Here is a 21521-nt window from a genome sequence, read left to right as displayed (position 1 = left end):
GGGAAAAGACGCTATTAGTTTTGTGTGGTTTGTCCGTCCGTCCGTCCGTTCCGTTTAGCTCTCAGAAACTAGAAGAGAAAATCAAAATCGGACATCATGATATTTTAGATCATTCAAAGTTCAGATGCAACGGCTACTTTTGACTTTTCTGAAAGTGAGCCATCTATTTTTTAAAGTTATATATGCAAGCAGATTTTTTTTAAAAATTCACCACTTTAAAAAAAAAATGGCAATGGAGATATTAATTTTTTATTTTTTTTTTGCAAGGGGAAAGTCTTGTTGAAGTCTGTCATGTCATTTCTAGCTAGCTCACTACCCAAAGTAGTTCAAGAATTTTTTTTTTCGTGTTGCCAATTTATATAATTTTGTAAGAAAAAATAAATCTTTTTTGGTTTCTTTTTATTACATGTAACATGTTATTAAATTTAAATGTATGAACAAGGTTAATAATTATTATTTTAAAAAATATAAGTGTAGGCTATATGAATATATGGAGATGCCGTGGCTGAGGGGTTAAGCACTTGGAACCGGAAGTCCCGTGTTCGAATCCTGGGGAAGATTCTAGGTAGACCACTTCGGGGGCCGATTTTGAGTTTGTGTTTCCACACCTTGTTTAACTTGTCGCAGACATTGAATAATTGTGCAAAATGTTAACTTGATCGGTGAATAGAAAAAGTGAGAACTAAACGTGTACAAGAAGCAACAGTTTTGTCATACAAAATGAAATGACTGGGAAATGTTAGTGGGTGGGAGAGGGTCTTTTAATAATAAAAAGGATGAAGATTTAATGGAACTTGCCTTTATCGAAGAGATTATTGTACATGTTTACAATTTGTGTCTTTCTGTGGACCCCGTACGGTCATCTTGCGGATCCCTGGGGTCCGCGGACCACAGTTTGAGAGCCTCTGCATTAAAGAGTTTAATAACTTAATGTTCAGAAACCTATATCAAAAGGTATATCATTAGAATATTATAAAGTCAAGTAGATTTATACATTCGCTGTTTTTTTTTTCTTGGCGAGGGGAATTTGGTGGATAATAAAAAATCTTTTTTTTTAATCCGATATTTGTTAACTGTCAAGAGCAATATAATCGCTCTATAATGTTAAAAAAAGATGTGTGGTCTCTGCAAAAGGGTATGGTCCATATTTTTTTAGCTATTGTTCTCTTCAAAATATACTATGATAATTTATTTCCTTTGTTTTGCTTTATATTTAGTGTTTATAGACCTACATTATCAACCAATAAATCACAGGTATTCTCTTTTTCTTTTAGTTGTTATCCCTTTTTTGTATGCCAGCCGTTGCGGACCGCACTCCCTCTCCTCTCACCTCCCTAGTGACGCCACTGTTTTGGTTTGAATGTAAATCTAAATATACTAACAGACATACACGCCGGGTAATTTATTTTCTTCTATGTACTTCTAAATGTGTGTCCGACTAAAAATGTGTCTTCTAAAGGTGTGTCCGTTTTAAATGTGTGTCCGTCTAAATGTGTGCTCTCTAACAAGCTCTAACAGGACTTAACTTATTGATTTTGAATAAGTTGACTTTCAGTCAATAACGGTTAAGATGAAAGTACTTCCAGGTCAAAGGGAATCTGGTTTCATGGACAAAAGTGTATTCAGTCAATAATAATAATAAGGCTTGACTTAAGTCCGAATATTAAGGGTGTTTTGTAGTATTTCAATGGCTACGAAGATATAGCTGTGATCAACATATTTTTCTCTATCTAACTTAAAAAAAAAAACCCTACTGTGTGTACTTGTGTGTAGTGTGTGTATTTGCTACTGATTCAAATTATAACATGTTCACTCAGGTATGACGGGTGAGCCGGGTAGAATAGCGCTTGTGTCACCTTGCTACACTTCGAGAGTAGATCCGTACTTATAATAGAACGGCACTATCGGTACGACACGCTGCACAGGACTTGTTTACTCTACTTTATTTTATTAGTATTATTGAAAAACAACACATCAATGACATGCTCGCTCACACAGCAACTAATCAATGTATTCAGTGAGTAACGGTGAGTCAAACCATTTTATCAATACTAGTGTGTTATCTTCGGTCATATCTGAGTATGACACATATCTAAAAACCATGATAATGAGAGAACCTGTGTTTGACTTGCCTGCCGTTGGACAGGCATGATTTACTTCGTCTAGTTCCGTGTTGAGATAAACTTCTGGTTACACTCAAAAATGTTTATCTTCAAAGTAGAATACTACCTTTATGTTCAAAGATAAATACGACTTTTTCAATGAAGGATTTTAAAATATTTAAGTGTCCAAATGTGTTCTGGTAAGAGAATAAACATGTATTTTTGACAGCCTTTGTTTTAATTAAATATAGTACAATCAACGGACTCGTGGTGGCTGAGCGCTTGGCTGCCGTACAGAGTGTCCCGGGTTCGAATCCTGGTGAGGATTGGGATTTTTAATTTCGGGATCTTTATGCGCCTCCGAGTTCATCCAGCTCTAATTGGTACTTGACATTAGCTGGGGAAAATTAAATATGTTGATCGTTGTACTGGCCACATGACTCTGACCCTGTGGGCCACAGAAACAGATCTGCTCTATAGATCGCAAGGTGTGAAAGGAAAAGTTTTCCTCTGTGCCACCAAACATATTGTGTACAATGTAATTGAGTAGGCCATTTAGTGTAAAAGTCAACTGGCGCAGGGGATCCGAAAAACCTTCACATTTAAATTTTCAATGCCTACATTTCACATCAGCTGAAAATGGATATCTATTTTGAGCAATGATCCAAATGTAATAAATGAGTGTTCTTTCTGTTCTAAAGCTAGGAAAATGAATTATATCTCATAACAGTTTTTAATTAAAGATATCACTCAATGATTAGTCCATTAATTTTATTCAGACTTTCCCCCCCCCCCCCTTTATTATTTCTTAAAAAGAATAGTATTTTTTGATATTCGGCTATCTATTGACGAGTAGTAAATTTGATATTCGTCCGGCGCCGAAGCCGGAGCCGGATACCTAAATGTCTTGTGTTGCTGAACATTTTGCAAAACTGTTAAATAATATATCTATAATCGTATTTTTTCCTTTTATATATCTTGTTGTTTTAAACTATGTTACTGATTGGTGAATTAAAGCTTAACAGTATTTATAAATAGATAGGCCTTATTAACTAACCTGTGTAGCATGAGTTTAGGTAAAGGGTGTGTGGGAGGGTCAATGTAAACTGTGTAAGTATATATATAACTAGTTACTAAAGTAAATCTCTCAAAAGTAAAATCTGGCTTGTATAGTTGGTAGATGTATATATTCATGAATTTCAGACCAACAGCTGATCATCAGTCCAATGACCACTTCTTGTTCTGGCTTCAAGGGATTAATACTGATAGTAGCTGTTATTATGTTAGTAGATTGAATCTGAAGCGTTGTATGTCAGTATTTATTGTTTTAGATTTTAGATGAATCCATTTGAGGCAAACGATATTTTATTAACAGCGGGAGCATCAATAATACCTATTTATAGCTTGAGCCTTAGATGGTGCCAAAGCATAGATAAAATTGTAATCTCTAGGCCTATTATTGAGATCTATGTTTAGATCTACAGTTGTATAGATCTAAAAGCTTTAGGAAAACCAAACAGAGGAGAAAAAAAAAAAACTCAGCCACACCCCTCCCTATAAAAAAAAACAACATAAATAGACTGTGTATTTGACTGATTTCAACAGCCTGGTCAGAAAGATGCAGTGGGTCTGCAAATGTATTCCTAGTGTATAGTCGATGGTGTTGACCATAACGCGTTTTTTTTCCTTGGGCATACGCAATAGTGTTGAATGGTTAGGCAAAAAAGATAACACATTGGCCTGGTCAGTCAAGAGTGTAGATCTCCTATACCCGTACACTTAACACTCCAGTATATTTTTTATTTGTTTGCTAGATTCAAGGCAAAAAATACACACACATGCACATCTTTGTTTTATTTTATTGTGCAAAGAACGTATGTAAGAAACATTAGATGCAACTGATTTTATCGTGGTCTCTGTAACTGTAACAAATGGGCGCGGTAATAAGCCTATGGGTGTTAGGAAAAGTACATCAACCGTACTATTTATGTACAGTACAGTACAGATGATCCATAGTCACTTCGCGACTGAAGGAGGCCATGGTATGCTTCCTTAACACCTTGTGTTTTTTCCATTCTGGCTTTAAACTGGTCAATGTCTCAGTAAATGGAGTGACAAAAACGGAGGAAATACTTAAAACAAAGGGGTGCTCTACGTCGTGTCTTTTACGCTAATATACAAATCTGAGCCTTGTACTTTTTCTACAAAACAATTAGTTACTGGCTTACTGATTTGTGTTTTTTCTGTGTAGCAAAAGGTCACTCGTTTAGGTGTGTGATCTTTAGTCCAGCTTACTTATTGAGATTTATATCGTAGTAACTCGGCACACGGGAAGAGGTGTGGCCTCTAGTTCAGCTAGGATTGAGATTTTTCTACAAATAAGCAAACTCATTGTCCGGTAACCCATGTGTGGCTTGAAGTCCAGCCCCCTTATTAAGATTTACTACCAAGTAAACAAATTAAGTTCCCTCGTGTGCCCCTGTCCACCGTATCTGACTTGTGGTCCCCTGTCAATCAATGAACTCAATGTGATGGACTAAACAAATAAAAGGAGGTGGGAGTTGTTCATCTCTACCTCTGGAGATATACCTGGTTACCTATATAGAGGTGTGGCTTGAAGTTCATCCCACTACTAAAGATTTATTACCAAGTAAACAAATTCAGTTCTCTTGTAAGGTGTGACCTCTAGAAAGTGTCAATATGCTGACCTTAAACCTACGTCCATCGTACTAGACTTGTGGTCACCTGTCTATCAATTAATTCAATGTGATGGACTAAACCAGTGATAACCAACCTATTTCAACCTGCGGGCCACATTAATTTCCGACGCTCGTGTCGCGGGCCAAATGTACAAAAACGAAAAAAAATTGACCTAAAATAATTTTAATAGAAACCTGTTGATCTAGTAACGACTTTTTACTCTAATTACTGGCTACCTTTCTTGACTTAAAATGTGAGCAAAACTATAGCTAGCTAGCCAGCTATTTTACTTTCTTGTCTCTTTTTGGTAAACATTCCCATCGATCCTCCAATCTCTAGGCGTAGTTTAAAAATCTTTTTTATCGCGTCTCAAACCAAGAATGATGTAATGTTTGTTTATTTGTTGTTAAAAAAACAACAACGGCTACACTTTTTGTACAAATCAAATATATTGAATTTTTATCGTTTCAAAAAAAAAAAAGTAAAGATCCGTTCACTTTTCCTGGTAGATTCTCTATTCCACTTCAACTCTTCCGTTTCATAAACGTATAAATGTCTAAGGTCAGGGTGCCAATCCACCACAGAGCCCTAACGTAGAAAAGATACAGTTCTCAACATTTTTTTGAAAGGGTGGAGGGGTTTTGGCGGGTCGGATGGAACCACGTCGCGGGCCGTATTTTGGGCATCACTGGACTAAACAAATAAAAGGGGGTGGGAGTTGTTCATCTCTACCTCTGGAGATATACCCGCACAGCTAGACAACGTGACGTAGTCAAGGAATATAACATCTTAACATGTTAACTAACCCGCTCAAAGGTTAAGACAAAATAAAAATGTGCCAGCCATTGCTGCTCTGTATTTAAAGCGCATTTATAATGTAAAGCTTCATTTCTATTTATAGTAACACGTCTTGTCTTTATAATGAAAGATGTTTGATGCATATTCATATAGGCTCTATTTTTAAGCACATTATTATGTTTTAATATAAACATTAATACATTCTATAACAGATATTGATGGAATTAGGTCCACTTTGTGCATATTAAATAGGTGTCCTTTTTGCTATTCGGCCAACTATCCGGCAGTGGTATTCGAACGGAGACTAATATGGCCGAGTAGTGAAAAAAAAGGCCGATATTATTCAGAAGCCGGAGGCGGGGAGACTATCCGGTGCACCACTAATATATATATTTATTATAAACGAAGCCGATTTTTTTTCTCCACAAACCTAGGAATACATATTCTAATTATTTTTTTTTACAGAAGATAATAGTTATTAATACATCTAGATTCCAAGCGTACAATTCAAGTTATAATTACATTTCTTTTGATTAATTGCTAGGCTGAAACTGAGAGTGAGAAATAACTATTCTAAATATAATCACACAGAAAGAAAACAAAAAACAGAAGATGAAGATTGCTTTTAGTCCTTTCGTTGTATCGAGCAGATGATGTAAAGTTTGTTTCTATGGCCGACGATCAACAAGGGAATAATGTGGCCAGCACAACGACCAACCGCCTTTACGGAGAGTTGAATGTACCCAGGGCATCCATAAAATCCCAAAGTTCAAAGTTCATGTCTTCACTGGGATTCAAACTCGTAACTGCTCGGTTCAGAAGCCAAGTGCTTCATTTCACATTGATTAGAACTAAATACATTTTCTCACCCAGTTCAAAACTTCGTTCCATTGTCATGTTGCTCGGTGAAATGTTTCACTTCAATATTTGCAAAGTACAATTATGGAAAGTTGAAATGCAAATGATGGGAGCTTTAATTGATACATTGACATTCTTTTATCTCTCAGCGTTTCTTGAACAGCGTGCGTTCGTTCATATTTGTGTTTGGTGAAGTCATATAATACATTTATAACTTCATGTCTTTTCAATTTGAACTTTATTAATAAATATATACAACGAAAAAACACATCTGAAATTGATGAATTAAAAAAAAAAAGCATCATCAGGGGTCTACCGAAAACTGGAAAACATAGCAAGGGGTCTACGAGACAATAAACTTTAGGAACCACTGCTCTAGTAGCTAACGCAAGATATATTATCATTTTACACCTAATATACAAATATCATAATATGATTATATCAGTACATAATGATTGTATTATCTGTGTAGTAGCTGACACTAATTATACTATCTCACTTCTTACTTTTACTTCCTGTGTCATCGCCAACCCAAAAAGTAGTAGAACATTCATGGTCAAGACTGTTAATACTGCTACACGATAAGTTTACTAATTGTACTATTACCCTAGTTACGTCTGCTGGCTTATAATGGTAGCTAAAAGAATGGATGAGACCCCTAACGCTTTATAAGTAATAATAATGGTCTTACTGCATGGGCGTAGCCGGGGGGGGGGGGGGGTTGGAGTTCAAACCCCCCCCCCCCCCCCGAAATGAAATCCCCCCCCCCCCCTGGGGATCGGAATTTAGTAAATGATTTTTTGCTTTGATTTTGTTTATTTTAGGTGAGATTTCAATACTAAACCATCAATTGCCCCAGCACAACCAATGGGGTTTTGAGTTGAAAACCCCTTACCTGGGGGTTTTGAGTTTAAAAACCCCTACCAGGGGGGTTCGAGTTTAAAAACCCCTAACAGGGGTTTTGAGTTTAAAACCCCCTACTAGGGGTTTTGAGTTTTAAACCCCCTACTTGGGGTTTTTGCAGTTAACCCCCCCCTTCTATAAAACAAAACACAAATCCCCTAATTCCAAGAGCACAGTTAAAACCCCCTCCAAAATTTACGATAAACCCCCTCTTCAATATAAAAAAAAGTTAATTACGCACTCAAAATGTTATGAGCGTAGCTAAATGGATTTTGACTCAGATTTGAGTTTAAACCCCACTTCAGCGGGGTTTGAAGGTAAAAAATACCTCTTAATATAACCAAAGCAAATTATACACTCAAAATGTTTTGAGTATAGTCAAAGGGGTTTTGAGTTTAAACTCCCCTCCAGTGGAGTTTGAAGCTAAAAAGTACCTCTTCAATATAAATAAAAGCAAATTACTCACACTAAAAGATATGAACGCAGCCAAAGGGGTTTTGAGTTTAAACCCCCCGCCAGGGGGGTTTGAGGCTAAAAAATACATCTTCAGTGTAAGAAAAAAAGCAAATTACGCACTAAAAATGCTATGAGCGTTGCCGAAAGGGGTTTTGAGTTTAAACCCCCATTCAGAGGGGTTTAATGCTAAAAATACCTCTTCAATATAAAAAAAAGCAAATTACACACTAAAATTATTTGAGCGTAGCCAATCCATTCGGGGGTTTTGAGTTTAAACCCCTCTTCTACAGATGGCGTTTGTTTAAAGTTTAAAACCCCTCCAGATGGTTTTGAGTTTAAGATCCCCTTACAGAGCATTTTGAGGTGGAAAACCCCCAACAGATGATTTTGACGATAAAACTTCTCTTTTCGATATAAAATCTAAAGCAAACTACAGTCACTTAATTCCAAGAGCGTATTCAAGAGTGGTTACACATTTTTACCAGTGGCAGGGCTCCCTTAATAAACTGCAGTGAATAGTCATCTTCCGAAATTGAAAAACACTAAATGTGGCTCAACAAAGATGGCTAAGACAGATTTTAGGAGTCAGTTATAGAGATCGGGTTTAAATCAAGGAAATCCTATGCCGAACTGGGAGTCGACCCTTTAGTAAGATTGTGAGAGAGCGATGCATGAGGTTTGCGGGACATGTTCTCCGACAAAATGAATTACGCATAAGAAGAGTTGCAATGATATCCTGCTAGTACAACTTGACGCAACTCATTCATTGAGGTCCTCATGGCAGGTAGGAAGAGGCTTCAGACATTACCAGTGACAGATTTTATGGAAACAGCTTGACGTCAAATGCTCCGAACGGCGCGGTAGGGTCTAAGTCAGTAAGAATAGCACATTAGGTTTTTGAAATAAAACTTTTTAATAGCAGGAAAATGCACAGTAGATACCTCAGAATATGCATTTTGTTGGCTTTCAATACCAGAAATAGTACTTGCTGAGCGGCGGGGCTTCGCCCCGCGCTGGGGGAGCTCCTAGCGCTCCCCAAGACCCCCTTGCTAGTTTTGGCGGGGAATCTACAATTTTTCCACTAACTCATGGAAGAACCTATTCTAGGGCACAATAAACGTCTTCCGAAAGAATGAAGGGTCAGAATGCAATAAAGATTACGTACACACACACACACACATAAATACATATAAAAAAAAAAATCGCGGGGGGGGGGGGATTCCCCCCAACCCCCCCCCCCCCCCCCCGAAAAAAAAATCCTGGCTACGCCCATGTCTTACTGTCACCCAAGTTAAATCTAGCTGCTTACAAGAGTTGTAGATCTTCTTTTCTTTCAACAAAATTTTAAAAAATGTAAATATGCGCGTATCACTATTGAGAACAAAGTACACAGATCCTGAATAATATCTGGTCACGTCCTAAGATGGAAAACCCTAACATTAAATGTGTGATATATCTATTCACCTAAATAGTATGGTAAAACTATACAGTACATGTAATATAAACATGCAAAATATAAACATACTTTTTAAAAAAGAAAACTTCAAGGCTACTACTGCAAACTGTTTTTTTTTTTTTTATTTCTAGCTTAAATTTTTTGTTCAGGATATCTCATTTTCTTAGGATACCTTAGTTTTTTTTTTTTTTAGGATACCTTAGTTGTTTTTTTCTTAGGATACATCAGTTGTTTTTTTTTAGGATACATCAGTATTTTTAGGATACCTAATTTTTTGTTAAGATACCTCATGTTTTTTTAAGGTACCTCAGTTTATTTTAGGATTCCTCAGGTTCTTAAAGATTCTTTTAATTTAATTTCCTGATTTCTTCGGTCTAATGTTACAAACTAAGATTAAAGGAAGTCAATGCATTTTTGTAGACTGACAATAGTTTGTTAATTAACAAATCCTGTACACGTTTACTTTCAAATTGATGAATATACATTCAGTCTTTGATATAATCTTTACATTAAAATAAGTCTTTGATATAATCTTTACATTAACATACAGACTTTGATTTAATCTTTACATTAAAATAAGTCTTTGATATAATCTTTACATCAACATTCAGTCTTTGATATAATCTTTACATCAACATACAGTCTTTTATATAATCTTTACATCAACATACAGTCTTTTATATAATATTTACATTAAAATACTCTTTTATATAATCTTTACATTAAAATAAGTCTTTGATATAATCTTTACATCAACATACAGTCTTTTATATAATCTTTACATCAACATACAGTCTTTTATATAATCTTTACATCAACATACAGTCTTTTATATAATCTTTACATTAAAATACTCTTTTATATAATCTTTACATCAACATACAGTGTTTGAAATAATCTTTACATCAACATACAGTCTTTGATATAATCTTTACATTAAAATAGTCTTTATATAATCTTTACATTAAAATAAGTCTTTGATATAATCTGTACATCAACATACAGTCTTTGATATAATCTTTACATTAAAATAGTCTTTATATAATCTTTACATTAAAATAAGTCTTTGATATAATCTGTACATCAACATACAGTCTTTGATATAATCTTTACATTAAAATAAGTCTTTGATATAATCTTTACATCAACATACAATCTTTGATATAATCTTTACATTAAAATAGTCTTTTATATAATCTTTACATTAAAATAAGTCTTTGATATAATCTGTACATCAACATACAGTCTTTGATATAATCTTTACATCAAGATATAGTCTTTGATATAATCTTTACATCAACATACAGTCTTTGATATAATCTTTACATTAAAATACAGTCTTTTATATAATCTCTACATCATACAATCTTTGATATAACCATTGCACTAATTTTTTTATTATTTTATCTTACTCTTGTTATGTAGAATGCAATATTATAAGATACACCAGCGTCCTGCAACCAGATGTTTAAAATCTTTTTTTTTCGCAGTTCGGATGCATGTTTACAATTATGAAAAACTAAAATGACTGATCATTTAATATCTTGGTACTTCAATAAGTTATCTACTTTATAAAGTAGAAAGTAAGGCGTATGTATGTATGTATGTATGTATGTATGTTACGAATAGAAATCAAAACCGTTTGACCAATTTTGATAAAACTTTGGCAGGAATGTTCCCTAGGTACTAACTTAGACCGTAGTGTATGTATTGTGGCCCTAAAACAAACTTAAGACCCTCAAAAAAAAGAAACAAAGTTGACTTAAGTTGACCAACTTTATTACAGCTATAGTATTTGATGGATCTAGGCTTTGTTTACAATGTTGACATGAGAAAAGATCGAAAGAATTTAGATCTAGATCTATTTTTTAGAACTACACTTTGCGCATATAGTTTTTATTCTTGACATATAAAAATACAAAAGAAGGTCCATTGATTTTATTATTTAATAACATTAAGCTTCAAATATGTGTTTTAAATGCATTTTTACATAAATTCGTGTCATATATCTGCGAATTTATCATTCCCGATGAACATTCTTTCATTAGACATTACGCGAAATGTTACACATCTCTCTATTCCTAGGTCTAAGACTCTAATTCCACTCTACGCTGATACAACTTCTCTTCGCAAAAATAGTTTTATAATTAAGCACATGAACTTACTAATTATTGTCCATTCATTTCATATTTTAATCAAATTAACATTCAAATTTCTTTTTCTAAAGCATTTTTCATACATTCGTTCGCTATAGCTGCGATGCCGTGTTGACATAAAAGTTCCATTCATGTATCGCGTAAACCTTACATGCGCAGTGAAAACACGCTGTGATTGGACATGCAAATGAGGCTCTATATGGGTGATATTAAATATACTAAGATAAAATAATTTATAAGCTTATTGAACCTTAAATTAAATCTTAAACTGATAGATCAAGAATGTTTAGTGAAAGTAGATGTATTTTACTTAATTTAAACAAATGAATCTAAGTTTAATATAGGTAAAAAAAATATATTAGACTCTAGATCTAGATCTCAATATATATGCAAGCAAATCTTTTTGTAACAAAAATGGATTTAGGTTGATTAACTATTTTAATAGCACTATTCATACCATTTTTACATTCACGCATTCGCTTTACTTATAACATTATTTTGTTTAATTGTTTCTAGTTACTATTATAGCTTTTGTATAGAGCTACTTTAATGCGTATAGAATGCTCAGAGCGCTATGGTCCATTCATATTTGTTTCCGTGCTGCCTTTAGGTGCTCAGTAAACACAGCTCAACTCGAGTCGGGTGTCGAGCCTCGAGCCCCCTTCATAGGTAGCCCAGGCAAGCCAAGTTCAAGCGTACTTAGCCTCTTGACCACGCTTCCCACAAACTATTCTAATGTACTATATCAGTCACGCGCATATTGAGACCCGCGGACCGCGGGTAACATATGACTAGTAGCTTTTAAAACACACACACACGTGAAACAATTGTCTGTTTTGAGTTAGTCGAAAATAAAAATTGTATAGTTCCCTAGGTTGGGATAAACACATAAAATTCTTTCCGTTTCAATCATGTCGCGGCCTGACAATAAAATCAGTAATTCAGAATGTATTAATGCCCCTCTCCAACGTATGTGTGTGCTGTCAACAATGGTAGAGGAAAATGGCACAGGATCTCCTTTAGTATTTTCGCTAAAACTGCATTGCCTGACATGTTTATTATTTCGTTTTGAATCTGTGTGACAAGGAAATTGGTGTTCCGTTTTTTTTTTTTTTGGATGCGCCTCTGAATAAAATTTCTTATAATAGGAATGACTGTCACATAAGTTAAACACGTAAGTCTAAAGGAACGCGCGTTATTTTTATATGAGACTACGCCCGTAGAATTGTGTCACCGATTTATCACAATATACTCTAGTTTCCGAAAATCACTTCTATTAAGATAGCAAATTGAGTCCATCTCTCACGCTGTCCAAAGTTAGTGCGACAAATTGAGTCCATCTCTCACGCTGTCCAAAGTTAGTGCGACAAATTGAGTCCATCTCTCACGCTGTCCAAAGTTAGTGCGACAAATTGAGTCCATCTCTCACGCTGTCCAAAGTTAGTGCGACAAATTGAGTCCATCTCTCACGCTGTCCAAAGTTAGTGCGACAAATTGAGTCCATCTCTCACGCTGTCCAAAGTTAGTGCGACAAATTGAGTCCATCTCTCATGCTGTCCAAAGTTAGTGCGACAAATTGAGTCCATCTCTCACGCTGTCCAAAGTTAGTGCGACAACTGTTGGTCCAGTGAAAGTCATTTTAGAACAATTTCTCCCCTCAGAGTCAAACACTTCGTTATTTCCATATTCTATACACCGGATACACCAGAGTGCTTGCCATCTAGGGACTTGCCTCCATGTTTGAAAATCTCCAGTTTGTAGGAAGCAGTCTGTAAATAAACTTAGTGTCAAGTTTTAAAGGAATTTAGGCTAGCATTGTAGTCATTATTTACCGTAGACCTACTGGTGATAAGATATTCAGTATTTATTTCACCAAAAACTATTTACTTACAAATAGTATTATAAAAGTAAATAGACTTTTAACGGTTTGACTAAGGGAAGTAGATGAGAGACTAATAGACTCTACTTTTAGACTAATATACTCTTCATACTGCAGGACTAATAAACTCTATTTACCGTAAGACTAATTATCTCAACATACCAATGACTACTGCGTTAAAGTCTTACAATTAATCAAGTCGCTGGTGTAGGTAACACCAACGAGCCGTAAAATAGTCAACTGAGGAGGGAAGTGTGACGGTTGGACTCAGAACATTGTAGACTTGGGGTCACTTTAAAAACTAGTTCAGACGAACGCTTTACAGAAACGTGTGTGACATTGAATCGGTACATTCAAAGTTCAATGATTTCATATTCAAGAGACAGATTGGTGCAGCCAATAGCGTTCAAGCTAGATATCGTGCGAATTATTTTATTTTTTTTTAGTTTGGTGGGATAAAAGTAAGTATTTTTAAAACTTTTTTTTCTATTACTATTTTTGTGATATTGCATTTTTTAATGAGACCTTTATAAAATAACTAAAAGATTGCGCTGTTGATTAGTTTGTAGATGATGAGACATGGCTGAAGTTAACAGAAGTGTACGTAAGATGTCAATCTTTCACAAATAAGATATCAGAAGTTCAAAATCAATTTATAGTAACCTAAACGATTTCAAGTTTCTAAGTTTAAAAAAGATTACAAAGGCAGTTTGTGTGGAAACAAACTCAAAATCGGCTCCCGAAGTGGACCACTCAGGTAAAAAGGCAGGTTTCCAATAATGTCAGAAAGAATATCAGAATGAAATTCTATCAAAGGCAAATGACAGAGAAGAATGGAGAAAGAAGGTTGACAGATCTTGCGTGGTGCCCCAAGGGTTCAGTAGACCAAGAGATAGGTGAATGTGAATGTGTAGTTACATATGAACATGGCCTAACTGATGTCTTATAATGATTATCTAATTGTTTTGTAAATGGTCAATCTCTTATTTAAAGCCTCAAGAAAAAAAAATCCGTAAAAAAAATGATAACAAGTTCCTTTAGTTAAGTGTTACACAGTCATTGTGCAGCTCGGCCGTTTACGCTATAATATGAAAAACTACTTATTAATTGTTGTTTTAAATTATGTTCCTCTTATATGTATACTAAGTAGATTTGTTTCTTTAAAATAATGTAAACATTTTTTTTGTAAATGTAGTAGTAAGAATGACAGAACTTACTTAATCTAGGAATACAATTTTTTTTAATTGACAAAAAATCTAAAACCGTGTGCATAATTGTGTTAAAAATATGGTAAATAGCCATCTCCCTTAATAAATAGCCTCCAGTGTTTTTTTTTACTATTAATAGTGAATAGTTGTAAAAATGGTGTTTTTTTTATAAAAACAAACTGCTTGAATTATTGATTTAAAGCATTAGATTGTAGACTGTATGTTGATGTACAGATTATATCAAAGACTTATTTTAATGTAAAGATAAAGGAAAGAGAAGAGAGAAAAAAGAGGAGAGAGAGGGGGGAGAATAGAGGGAAAACGAGAAGAGAGAGAGAGAGAAGAAGGAGGGAGAAAGAGAAAGAAGAGAGAGAGAAGATAAAGTGATAGAGAGATGGGAGGAGGCAGTTAAAAAGAGGAGAGGTAACGGTAAATGAATATAATGAAAATGACCGTTATCAAAATAATAAACTAGTCGTTACAACTCACTAACCGTTACAACTCAGTACATTCTTTCTCTGGTGTGAGATATAAATATGAACAATTACAGGCAGACATAAGTTTAGAACAAATTGCTATGAATGAAGAAGAGAGAAAGTAAAGGAGAAAAAAACTTTTTGGCTCTTTTTGTGAACTGCTTATGTAAAATGAATTTGAAAAAAATAATACAGATGACACATGAATACATTAAGCGATGCTGGGATCAACTATATTTAACTGTTCTTGAAGGTACCCTATTGTTAAACACCGTCTAGTTTTGTTCTTGAGACACAGACCACTGACATGAATATTAGAACCTGTTCTGTTCTGCCCCTTAGTCTGAGAGCCCTTTGATGCAGTTGACCTGATATTTTGACCTCTCTCTCTCTCTCACCATTTCTCTCTGACTATTGCCTGGTTTAGTCTCGTTCATTAACTGGCCCATCAATACCTTGATATTGTTTTCCTATCATTTCTTTTTCTGCCTCTCCCTTCTTTTTCCTGGTATTGTTCCCTGCAGGAAGGCATTTTCCTCTTGCTAGAGATATATAGTCTTGGCTTGCGTTTTCTTTTTGTCTTGAGATCAGAAGGTTATCAATCGCCATTATGATCCTGTTTGGGATTTCCGCAGTCTTGTTATACTAACCTAGTATCCTTCTTTATTCTATAACGTGTAATTGCTGATAAGACAACTGCTATTAATTACAAGTTTTGTAGATATTTTATAGTATACATTTCTTTGACGTTTTTCCTATTTTATTTCATTTACAACTGAGAAAGTATGTATTAAAAAAACGCATGCACAAGTTTAGGCGGTACATGGCGTTTTGGAGCAGCGTTTTGGCGCGAGACGTTTTGGCGCGAGACGTTTTTGAGCGAAATGTTTTGATCACATTGTATATATATATATATTGAAGCGTGGCTAATTGATTAATGGAGTTGGTTGTACTCACCAAATGTCTTTCTTGACGTGGGTTCGAATCCTTATACTACCTACAAATTTTTGTTTAGAATTTTGTAAAAACAAAAAAGGCTTTCCAAACCTAAGGATAGACAGAGACGTGAATAATAAACTTGTGTGTAAAATGAAATTCACCTCTTCTCACCCCACCCCCTGTCGTTGATTTACAAACTTAAAGTAGAAAACTATTATGTCGTTTAATTAAAGCATGAAAGAAAATACGAGACAGGTTCATTCACCTTTTTGTTTGCAGAGTGTTATAAATGTATAGCTAATTACATGTAATGTTTTAATGTATCTATTTACGTCTGAATCTTTCAATAGAACCCAGTCGCTTACGAAGAAATGGATCAGATAGAGTAGATAACAGTTCGATCTGAACAGAGTCTAGACTAGATTTTATTTTTCAAATGTGTTTTGTTACATTTATTTGACTAGTTCATTTTTTTCTGTCCATCTCATTTACATATGATTTAAAAAAAAAGACATTAAAGACATCTTCAATTAAGGTTGAAGGACAGTTTAAAATTTGGTCTTTAAAATATCTTTGAAAATCGTTATACGCTAATGTTCAGCAATTTGAATTAAACATTAAACACTGGTTGTTGGTTGTTGGTTGTTAATGACATTGATTAACTCTACCTTGTTTCTATTTCTGGAGTATATAAAAAAGTATGCCAAAACTATATCACGTAAACAAAACAGATATACCTGTTATGGATATAGAGTTACCTTGTTGGATAGAGCATTGCCCCAACAGCTGCCTCATATTATTATGGGTATACATTACTTGTTCTACTCAGGCCGTAAAAAGAAATGTAATTTTCTAACTGTCTTAGAGTCTACAATAGATACATGTGCGTCCCATACTTCTATTCTTTTCAATAGATTAATATCTTTCATGGCATGGGCGCAGCCTGTTTTGTTTTGTTCAGGGGGCATTTTTTTCCTCCCCTCCCCGTCATATATATATATATATATATATATATATATGTATGTGTGTGTGTGTGTGTGTGTGTGTGCGTGCGTGCGTGCGTGCGTGTGTGTGTGTGTGTTTGTGTGTTTTGTGTGTGTGTGTGTGTGTGTTTTTGTGTGTGTGTGTGTGTGTTTTTATTAATCTTTTTTACATTCTGACCCTTCATTTTTTGTGAAGACCTTTATTGTACCCTAGAATAGGTTCTTCCTGGAGTGAGAGAAAAAAAACTGTAAACACCCTGTCTTGGGGAGCGCTGTGAGCACTATTTCCGGTATTTCAAACTCAAAAAAAGTTCGTATTCTGAGGTATCTACAGTGCATTATCCTGCTGTTAAAAAATTTTAGTTCAAAAATTTAATCTGCTATTCTTGCTGCCTCCACTAACCTCAGTCGACGCTCTGTCACAACCTCACAAAGTGTCGACTCCCAGTTCGGCATAGGATTTCCTTGATTGAGACCCGATGTCTATAACTGACTTCTGAAATCCGTCTTAGCCATCTTTGTTGAGCCACTGTTAGTCTTTTCTCAATTTCAGCAGATGGCTTCCATACTATTTACTGCATTTTATTACTGGAGTCCAGCGACTATTAGAAATGTGTAACCTCTACCTCTCTTGGCTACGCTCTTGGAATTAGGTGACTGTAGTTTGCTTTAGATTCTATATCGAAAAGGGAAGTTTTATCGTCGAAACCATCTGCTGGGGGGTTTAAATAAAAAAATTTCTGGAGTTTTTTTTTTTAAACAAACTCAAAACCCCCTTAGGTACGCTCATAGTATTAGACGACTTTAGTTTGCTTTAGAATAATATTGAAGGTGGGGGTTTTCAACCTCAAAACTATCTTCAGGGGGATTTTAAACTCAAAACCATTTGGAGGGTTTTTAAACTTTAAGCCCTCTGGAGGAGGGGGGTTTAAACTCAAAACACCCTTTGGCTACTCTCATAGAATTTTGAGTGTGTAATTTGCCTTTTTTTTTTGTTTTGAAGAGGTGTTTTTTTGACTGATGTTTGCTTTAGTCTTATATTGAAGAGAGGGGTTTTGAAATCAAAATCCCCCTTGGCTATGCTGTTGGAATTTGGTTATTTTCGTTTGCATTATTTTTTTGTTTGTTTTATATAAAAGAGGAGGTTTAATCGCAAACCCCCCTTGAAGGGGATTTTAAAAACAACCCCTTCCCCTCCTTCCGGCTGAGCTGGGCAAGTCTTCTTCTTCGTTCTCATTTTTATATTGGAGCGTTCAGATGACTAGACCAATACATGAGATGAACTGCGCAGTGGTTTCCAAATCAGGGAGCTCTCCATATAGTTTTCTTTCTATTGGGGTGTTTTGTGGCCAGTGTCTTGTGCGGGCCTCTTGGTAAAGTGAGCAATTTTGGAGGACATGGTCAGCACTCTCTAGTGACACTCCGTATGTTCAGATTACACTGGTTCCAATTTTGAGCTTCCGGTACATATGTTGTCGCATTCTGTTGTGTCCGGTAGTGAGTCATAAGATTAAACGTTGATCTTGTCGGTATAGCTTATTATAAGCATCATCTTTCTTATAATTTGGGTGAGAGCTGGGTAAGTGATTTTTAAATATTAAAATCTCACCTAAAATAAGCCAAATGAAAGCAAAAAATCAGTCACAAAATCCAGGGAATTTCATTTCGGGGAGGGGAGGAGGTTTGAGCTCCAAGAACTCCCCCCCCCCATGGCTACGCCCATGTTCCATGGCAATATAATTCACGATCAATAAGAGAAACGTAAAACTTACCTTAACAAAATAGAGAGACGCGAATGTTTTAGGAAAGACTTATGGCCCAGGAACACAATAGAAAGAAGAAGACCATGATAGTAACCAGATGTTGTCCTTTTTAAAATTAGTTTTCTGTGAGCACAATGGATTGTGAGCACTTTACAATTTACAAGGAATTTACAATGAATAGTGATGTAGGTAGATTTCAACGGATAAGATGTTGCTGGGACTGCTGTTTGTAATATCCGAGATAATATCATTCATATACGACTATTACATCCATAGTTTCTTAACTAGTTGGATAGAAACATTGTTTGTTCTTGTATGTATTTATCCTAGTAAATGGAAAAAAAATATTTTCTTATCTTTTCTTTTTTCCTGAGTATCTACATATTTATATTTGGATCTTACTCACTCGTTCTCCCATAATATCAGTCTAAAACTAGGAATGTTCAGACGTTTATGTTCTTCAAAATCTTCTTTTATAATAGATTTCTTGTAAGTTTTAGATTTAAATCATTGAACTATAAATTAAATACGCGTGGCACACATTAACTATTTTTCAATATTTCGGATTCAGCATGTGGTGAAGTTTTTATAGGCCTAATTAAAATGTGTATAATTGTCAATGCTAAATAGAATGCCCTTCCATGTAAACACTTTTAAATCAATTCTAAGAAGTGCTTAAGAAATATTTTTATTACAAGATGGTCGAAAATAGAAAATTTTTTTTTAAATTAAATGCATTGTTAAGAAACACTAACAAGTATTAGATAAGAAATTTAGAAATTAAGACCATAGAAAACGCGGTTATTAATGAATTCTTATTTTGGAGGGGCATTTTTTAATGAAATATTTTTTTAAAACAATCAGATGTGCACAACACCCTGCTAGAGGAAAGAATGTTCATTCTGATAACGTCTCCAGTCCAACTTTTGGATTTGTTAATAAATTTTGTGTTAAATGGAAAAAAAAACTGGTAGATAGTCTTTACAATTCTTCTTCAGGGCCATTTTCATAAAGCGTAATCTTCCGCAGCGGAATCGTCTTTATTTGTCTCTAGAGCCGTGTATCAAAAACACATTGTAATCTACATAGGCCTACAGCAATTAGTTGAATGTCAACTTTAAAGTTTAAAACGACACCAATCTTTGGATTGTCCATAGATAGTCCAGGGTAGAGTACTCTATCAAGATGTTCGATCAAAAGTCATTCTCGTAAGATGTGTTTCTCTCCTTTCATAACTAAAAACTAACGTACTTTCAAACGCATTGATCAACCTTAACGCTTTTTTTTTTTTAGATTTGTTCAATTCTGCAGGCAACAAAACATAGAAATCAATTGTCTGTGTGATGCCCTTTTATAGGTTTCAACCACCATAAATAATTAACAATGACAACATTTAATAGCCTTACTATGTCAATTAGTTCAAATTGATACATCACAAAAAATCCATTCAATATCAACCACGTTTCTCCCTAACTCCAAGTCTCTACCCCCAATGTATATACTGTAACAGGCTGACCTATTTTATCCGTTGAACATGCACACAAGGGAATAACCTAAGGGTCAACTAGGAGACAATGGCCTTCAAAACAATCGGCATAGCTCATAATTTGTTCATTGATTTCTGGTTTCGCGGATTCGGTGTATAGCGTGGCACCTGATTTTCCGAAGAGAAGATGAAAATGTGCAAATCATTCATTTAAACTATCGATTGAGATTGGACCATAGCGCTCTGAGAATGCTAAAAGCATATATAAAAAAGCTATTATTATTATTATTATTATTAATTATTATTAAATAAGTCACACAATTAAATACTTCTTCCTATGGGAAAAGAAATATTTCGTTGATATTTCAAGATTTCATCATACTTATTGAAAACAAACCTGTTTTCACCTGGTCGCTTGGTGTAATGTTCATTCAGATGTATCACCAGCCCACACTCGATAGGTCGTTAGCTCAATGGCTTGGATAGTTCTCTCATAGAAACTTTCAATCTCACGTCCAAAATTTTGTAAAAATCTTTTGTAGTCTGAAACACTAATACAATTTCTTGTTCTTTTTCAGATACATTGAAATGTATAAGAGTCAAAATTTGAAATGGATTTTACTGCTTCTAATTGGTTTCATTATTCTTTCCCTCTATTGGCTATCTCGGAGCATTGCACTCACTCTGTACATCGATAATAATGTGAGAGTTTCATGGGACGATGAATCGAACAAGTTTTTCATCACCAACGATACTATAACTTTGCCTCACCAGATTTCTGTAGACACAAATCCTAACCAGAATACACATGAGAAAATACCACAGTTCAAATTAAGTCATTTCAACAATGAATTCACTCATTTGATTCGAAGATATTTGACTCCAGTAACAAAAGCCTTGCACGAAGACATTTCAATAAATGATTCTATATCTGAACATATTCTAAGGTCTGGTTTAGGACTTGAGCCTTACACAACTGAAAAGAAGGAAGACATTTGGATAGAGAATGGTGTCCAGTATCGTCCATATCCATTTCTAGAGAAAGCTGATAATCCGTTTTACACGTCAGAGTTCGAAGCTTTTGTTCCTTTTAATAAAACAGACTTTTTTCAAAGAGATGAAAAAAGTTTGTCACGTGATATTACCAACAAGAAAATCATTCTCTGGTGGCAGCACAAGATAGCTCAAGCTCCTATCACTGGACTGAACCCTCTGAGGGCGTGTCCAGACTTTCCATGTGTGGTCACTTCGGACAGGAAGTACACAGAGAACAGCAGTGCTCTCATCATCAATGGTATGGAAGTGTTCTTTAAAATATGACAAGTAAATTATTACAAACAGTTAAACAAATAGAGTTT

General features: G+C 34.9%; 1 protein-coding gene across 3 annotated transcripts in view; it reads left to right on the top strand.

Moving 5' to 3' along the window:
- The first annotated feature begins 1587 nt into the window (after positions 1–1587).
- Positions 1588–21521, top strand: part of LOC106067586 (4-galactosyl-N-acetylglucosaminide 3-alpha-L-fucosyltransferase FUT6-like) — a 28324-nt gene continuing 8390 nt past the window's right edge. Inside the window, exons 1-2 of one of the 3 annotated variants that reach the window (XM_013226799.2) lie at positions 1588–2027; positions 20742–21457. In XM_013226799.2, coding sequence (XP_013082253.2) covers positions 20752–21457 — 706 coding nt within the window. In that variant the 5' untranslated portion in view covers positions 1588–2027; positions 20742–20751. Of the gene's footprint in view, positions 2028–2100; positions 2303–18720; positions 18863–20741; positions 21458–21521 lie in introns of those variants that run through there. The other 2 variants (XM_013226782.2, XM_056028293.1) reach the window with 2 other exon arrangements.

This window comes from Biomphalaria glabrata, chromosome 5 (genome assembly GCF_947242115.1).
Source record: "Biomphalaria glabrata chromosome 5, xgBioGlab47.1, whole genome shotgun sequence".
Lineage (NCBI taxonomy): Eukaryota > Metazoa > Mollusca > Gastropoda > Planorbidae > Biomphalaria > Biomphalaria glabrata.
This window is presented reverse-complemented; position numbering and strand designations above follow the sequence as displayed.